Source organism: Ovis canadensis, chromosome 4 (genome assembly GCF_042477335.2).
Source record: "Ovis canadensis isolate MfBH-ARS-UI-01 breed Bighorn chromosome 4, ARS-UI_OviCan_v2, whole genome shotgun sequence".
In the NCBI taxonomy this organism is placed as follows: Eukaryota; Metazoa; Chordata; class Mammalia; order Artiodactyla; family Bovidae; genus Ovis; species Ovis canadensis.
In genome coordinates, this window is record NC_091248.1 from 89,455,146 (window position 1) to 89,461,849 (window position 6,704).

General features: G+C 38.8%; 1 protein-coding gene across 3 annotated transcripts in view; it reads left to right on the plus strand.

The window, feature by feature from the left end:
* The window catches only part of GTPBP10 (GTP binding protein 10), a 28,916-nt gene extending 23,009 nt beyond the window's left edge, over window positions 1-5,907 (plus strand). For all 3 annotated transcript variants that reach the window (XM_069586820.1, XM_069586818.1, XM_069586819.1), the window contains 2 exons: window positions 1,807-1,930; window positions 5,212-5,907. In XM_069586820.1, the coding sequence (XP_069442921.1) occupies window positions 1,807-1,930; window positions 5,212-5,474 (387 nt within the window). In that variant the 3' untranslated portion in view covers window positions 5,475-5,907. The remainder of the gene's footprint in view (window positions 1-1,806; window positions 1,931-5,211) is intronic.
* The last annotated feature ends 797 nt before the right edge of the window (window positions 5,908-6,704 follow it).

Genomic DNA, 6,704 nt, shown 5'->3' on the forward strand with positions numbered 1-6,704 from the left:
AATTCTTAGACTGACTCTTGCTTAACTTAATTCCTACTTCTTAGACTATTTCCCAGTCTACTTTTTAGGGACTCTGATACCCAGATTGTTTGGTTGTACTTTAGATTAGCTCCCTATTAGATATCTTTGATTGGATGTCGCATTAACTTCTCAAATTTAATATGTGTAGAACTGAACTTGGGCTTCCCTGGTCGCTTAATGGTAAAGAATTCACCTGCAAGGCAGGAGACCCAGGTTTGATCCCTGGGTTGGGAAGATCCCCTGGAGGAGGCCATGGTTACCCACTCCAGTATTCTTGTCTGGAGAATCCCATGGGCAGAGGAGCCTGGTTGGGCAACTGTCTGTGGAGTCTCAAAGATTCGGACATGACTAACATGGCTGAGCATACACACAGAACTGAACTTCTTTCTTTTCTTCTTTATTTTAAATTCAGAACCTTATTGAATATGTAAGCCAGAAACCTGGGTGATAGTGATTCTGACTTTCTCATCACCTATATCAAGCCCTGTCAGTTTTATGCCCTAAATTTCTCTGAAATGCAGCTATTTGTTTTCACCTGCACTGTTCTAATCGTCAGCCTCTCTTACTACCTGGTCTCCCTGCTTCTAGTCTCACTTCTTTTCAGGCCATGTTTTATAGGCAGCTAGAGTGATCTTTGTTAAAGAAACAAGCAGATGTTTGTTCCCTGCTCTGATGGTCCCCCATAGCCATGGGTTAGATTGAAGTCTAACCTGAACATGGTATATGAGGCAAAGCTGGGTTCCTACCAAGCATTTATCTCTGTTGTTCCTGCACCCTCTCCCGCTTCCCCAAGCAACACCCTGTACATTCTCTGTCCAGCCATATGATTTCTCTCTAACACAACATGATGTCTTTTACCTTAATGACTTTTATATCCTATTTGCTAGCTACGTTTTTGCCTTTTATTGATAATGCTGTGAACATTTGTGTACAGGTTTTTGTGTGGGTATGTTTTCCTTTCTCGGGTATATATACATATCTCTAGGGGTGAAATTACTGGATAATAAGGTAAATCTAATATTTTGAGGAACTGCCAAACTATTCTCCAAAGTGACTGCAGCACTGAATTACTTTACAATCTTACTAGCAATGTATGAAGGTTCCAGTTTTTCCACATTAATGTCAACATTCATTATTACCTTTTTTACTTTGACTTTCCTGGCAGGAATGAAGTAGTATTTCATTGTGGTTATGATTTGCATTTCTCTCATGACTAATGGTGTTGAGCATCTTTTTATGTGCTTATTAGCCATTTCTATGTGTTTGGAGAAATGTCTATTCAGATTGGTTGCCCATTTAAACTGGGCTATCTTTTAATTGTTGAGCTGTAAAAGTTTTTTTTATAATTTAGATTCAGGTCCCTTATTGGTTATATGATTTGCAAATATTTTCTCCTATTCTTTCAGTTGCCTTTTGAAGTATGGAATTTAAAACTGATGGAGTGCCCTGTGTCTATTCTTTCTTTTATTCCTACTTTTAGTGTCAGATATAAGAAGCCACCACCTAATCCATGGTCACAAAGATTTACTTCTAAGCATACTTACTTTTTCCAAGAATAATACAGGCATAGGATTAATTGTTCTTAGTTAGTTCTGAATTTTATCTATGTGCTTAATAGAAGTCCAAATATTTGTATTTGTCTCTAGGCACAAAATCACTGATATCAGAGCTGCGAATGGGCCCTAGAATACCCAGGCCTATAAAGTATAGAAAGACATTACCAAATAGGTCATTTATGTAGGTATTTTAATACAGTTATTTGGTTTTTTCTCTTTTGATTTAAAGGAGTTAGAGTTGTACAAAGAGGAACTTCACACAAAACCTGCACTCCTAGCAGTAAATAAAATGGACTTGCCAGATGCACAGGATAAACTCCATGTACTGATGAACCAACTCCAGAATCCTAAAGGTAAACCCGTTCATTCATTGAGTGCCACTTTAATGAATATCTATTTCTGCTTTATTGACTATGCCAAAGCCTTTGACTGTGTGGGTACAATAAACTCTGGAATATTCTGAAAGAGATGGGAATGCCAGACCACCTGACCTGCCTCTTGAGAAACCTGCATGCAGGTCAGGAAGCAACAGTTAGAACTGGACATGGAACAACAGACTGGTTCCAAATAGGAAAAGGAGTACGTCAAGGCTATATATTGTCACCCTGCTTATTTAACTTATATGCAGAGTACATCATGAGAAACGCTGGGCTGGAAGAAGCACAAGCTGGAATCAAGATTGCCGGGAGAAATATCAATAACCTCAGATACACAGATGACACCACCCTTATGGTAGAAAGTGAAGAAGAACTAAAGAGCCTCTTGATGAAAGTGAAAGAAGGGAATGAAAAAGTTTGCTTAAAGCTCAACATTCAGAAAATGAAGATCATGGCATCCGGTCCCATCACTTCATGGCAAATAGGTGGGGAAACAGTGGCTGACTTTATTTTGGGGGGCTCCAAAATCACTGCAGATGGTAATTGCAGCCATGATATTAAAAGACGCTTACTCCTTGGAAGGAAAGCTATGACCAACCTAGATAGCATATTCAAAAGCAGAGACATTACTTTGCCAACAAAGGTCCATCTAGTCAAAGCTATGGTTTTTCCAGTGGTCATGTATGGATGTGAGAGTTGGACTATAAAGAAAGCTGAGTGCTGAAGAATTGATGCTTTTGAAGTGTGGTGTTGGAGAAGACTCTTGAGAGTCCCTTGGACTGCAAGGGGATGCAACCAGTCCATCCAAAAGGAGATCAGTCCTGGGTGTTCATTGGAAGGACTGATGTTAAAGCTGGAAGTCCAGTACTTTGGCCACCTGATGCGAAGAGCTGACTCATTGGAAAAGACCCTGATGCTGGGAAAGATTGAGGGCAGGAGGAGAGGGGGACGACAGAGGATGAGATGGTTGGATGGCATCACCTACTCAATGGACATGAGTTTGGCCGAACTCTGGGAGTTGGTGATGGACAGTAAGGCCTGGCATGCTGCGGTTCACAAGGTCACAAAGAGTCGGACACAACTGAGCAACTGAACTGAACTGAACTAATGAATACCTACTATTTGCAGAGACTTTAGGTGTACTGTGATCAGTGGGGAAAAAACTGAAACCTGTTCCTCTTAAAAAAAACAAGTGTGTTTGAAGAAAGAACGCATACCATATGAAACTTCTAAATGTGATATGGACAATCTGTTATAGGACATAGACGGGAAGAAAGATTTAATTTGAGCTGAAAAGTTCAGGCATCATCAAGAAGTAAAACTGGGCTCTTAAAGAGTTAATGGGATTTGGATCAGAAGAGGGAAAAGTCAGCATATATTTATGAAGTCTTTTCACTTTTAACTTATTTCACAAGTTTTAGCACTTCATTCCCCTAGTACATTATGAATTTAAAAATTGAACTAGTAGTTCTAAAGAGATATGTATCTTTGCAGTGCCAGGTCTATAGATCTCTGGAGAGTATCAATCTTCTAAAAAGAACTTGAGTTGTATGTGTGGCACAGAATAAAAGATGCTGTTACTTCTAAAGTATTTGTGTGAAATTGGTCCCTAAATGGACCACTTTGTATAAAGGAATTTAAAGGGATTCTTCATAGTTTTGAATACTGACGTTTGAAGAACAAACTCTACTGTGTAGAGATGATGCTTTCATTTTTCTGAGTCTAGTAGAGGACCTTTTGCACAAATGAGAAAAGTAGGATGGAAGGTAAGTGGTTAACATGTTTTTTAAATAGACTTAACCTGTTTTTATCCTTGAGATAAAAATTGAGGAAAATAAATTATAATGTACTAGTACTATCAGACAGCACCAGAAAATTCTCTCTTTTCTTGCAAAAATCCTTATATATATATTGGGCCTGCCCTTGAGTTAATAAGTTACTTTGAGGGTATAAATGTTCCTCAAAATATTTATAAATAATAAAGTCTTTATTCTTTAATGTCATTTGTTTTATGAGGTCATTAGATCTGTTCACTGGTTGATCTTGCAGAAAAGGGAATTTTCAGAAGAAGTACCACAAGAGGAGGGAAACTCAGGAGTTTGTGGCTATTTTGGCCTATCATAAAAACAATATAGTCATCTCAGTGATAACTTCCAAATTAGCCTCTCTTTTCCTTGAGGGTAAATGAATCCCAGAAACCAAGCTTTGTATTGATTTGGTTAATCTCTTCTAGCCAGCCTTTCCAGGTGATATCAGTGTTGATCCATCCCATCAGTATGCCATCCTCCCTTCTGTTGCCTTGGGAGCAGAGAAGAAGCAAAAGTTATCTAACGGTTGTCAGTCCCAGTGGGGTGAAATATTGGATTCATCTAAAATGATCTCTCCTGATCTCTCCTTGAACTGTTTTCAATTTTAGTACAGCTCCTAGTACCAGTGATGATAAGTCTCTAAATTTGGATAGTTAAAGGTCACCTGTGTGCTGAAGCCAACTAGAATATCCCAAGTCACAAATGAGTTTATTTTTATAGAAAAGTTCTCTCAGAGAATCTGTGTTGCCTTACTTTATTGAACGCCCCAAAACAAAACTTGCTGCTTCTGTAAGTAAATCATCTTGTGGGATTTATCTTTTGATTGGAGCGTTGTGTGCTCAGTCATGTCCAGTTCTTTGTAACCCCATGGACCATAATCCACCAGACTCCTCTGTCCATAGAATTTTTCCACGCAAGAATACTAGAGTAGGTTGCCGTTTCCTACTTCGGGGTATCTTCCTAACTCAGGGATTGAATCCCTGTCTCCTGTCTCTCCTGCATTGGCAGGCAAATTTATTTTACCATTGCACCATTACCTGGGAACTTATACTTCATTCAGTTTAAAATATAGTCATGTAACAAATATTTACACGACTGAGGAACTTCACTTTCACTTTTCACTTTCATACATTGGAGAAGGAAATGGCAACCCACTCCAGTGTTCTTGCCTGGAGAATCCCAGGGACGGGGGAGCCTGGTGGGCTGCTGTCTATGGGGGTTGCACAGAGTCGGACACGACTGCAGTGTCTTAGCAACAACTATTTACTGAGCACCATTCATGTGCCAAGAACCTTACCATTGTCATTAGTAGAAACCAAAGGTGCTAAGAGCTTATTAGAGAAGGAAAAAAAGAAAAACTGAGTTTTTGGTTTACAAATGAAACCTCTAGCATAGTTTTGACTTATTTTCAAAGACAATGAAAATCAGCTTATATCTGTGTTGTTTCAGAATTTTTGCATTTATTTGAAAAAAACATGATTCCAGAGAAGACTGTGGAATTCCAGCACATCATCCCCATCTCTGCAGTTACTGGAGAAGGAATTGATGAACTAAAGAGCTGTATAAGGAAATCTGTGGATGAACACGCCAACCAGGAAAATGATGCATATCATAAGCAGCAGTTGCTTAACCTACATATTTCCAATACAATATCTTATAGTGAGCCACCATCAAAGAATGCTGTTTCTAGTCCTAGAATGGATATAACTTAAATGTATTAAAGGTGATACCGAAATTGTGTTCATTTGAAAGCTCTTTGACTAACACTTTTTAGAATGTTGGTTGTTACTAAACTGGTGTATATACATCATTCAAGAACCATATTTTTAAAGATGTTTTGTAGTTAACAGATTAACAGATGTTTTATTAACAGATTAAAAAAAAATAACAGGGTTAAAAATGACAGTTTATAATATTATGGCCGTCAATCTATAATAACATCCTATAGTATTCTATATGTATGTATCTAATGAGATAATTGTTAAAATTATAAAAAAGGATTCCTTATGAGCAACTAGGTTTTATTTGTTTTTGAGTTTGTCATTACCTGGTTCCCCTAAATTAGTAATAGTTCTCTTTTTTTTGAAAAACCTCAAACTCCTGAATTTGAACATATTCACAAATAAAGATTACTGATAATCAGCAGATTCAGTTCAGTCGCTCAGTCATGTCCAACTCTTTGCAACCTGTGAACCACAGCACGCCAGGCTTCCCTGTCCATCACCAACTCCAGGAATCCACCCAAACCCATGTCCATTGAGTCAGTGATGCCATCCAACCATCTCATCCTCTGTCATCCCCTTCTCCTCCTGCCCTCAATCTTTCCCAGCATCAGGGTCTTTTCAGATGAGTCAGCTCTTCGCATCAGGTGGCCAAAGTATTGGACTTTCAGCTTCAACATCAGTCCTTCCAGTGAACAATCAGGACTGATCTCCTTTAGGATGGACTGGTTGGATCTCCTTGCGGTACAAGAGACTCTCAAGAGTCTTCTCCAACACCATAGTTCAAACGCATCAATTGTTCGGCACTCAGCTTTCTTCACAGTCCAACTCTCACATCCATACATGACCACTGAAAAAACCATAGCCTTGACTAGACGGACCTTTGCTGCAAAGTAATGTCTCTGCTGTTTAATATGCTATCTAGGTTGGTCATAACTTTTTTCCTTCCAAAGAGTAAGTGTCTTTTAATATCATGGCTGCAATCACCATCTGCAGTGATTTTGGAGCCCAGAAAAATAAAGTCAGCCACTGTTTCCACTGTTTCCCCATCTATTTGCCATGAAGTGATGGGACCGGATGCCATGATCTTCGTTTTCTGAATGTTGAGCTTTAAGCCAGCTTTTTCACTCTCCTCTCACTTTCATCAAGGGGCTCTGTAGTTCTTCACTTTCTGCCATAAGCGTGGTATCATCTGCATATCTGAGGTTATTGATACTTCTC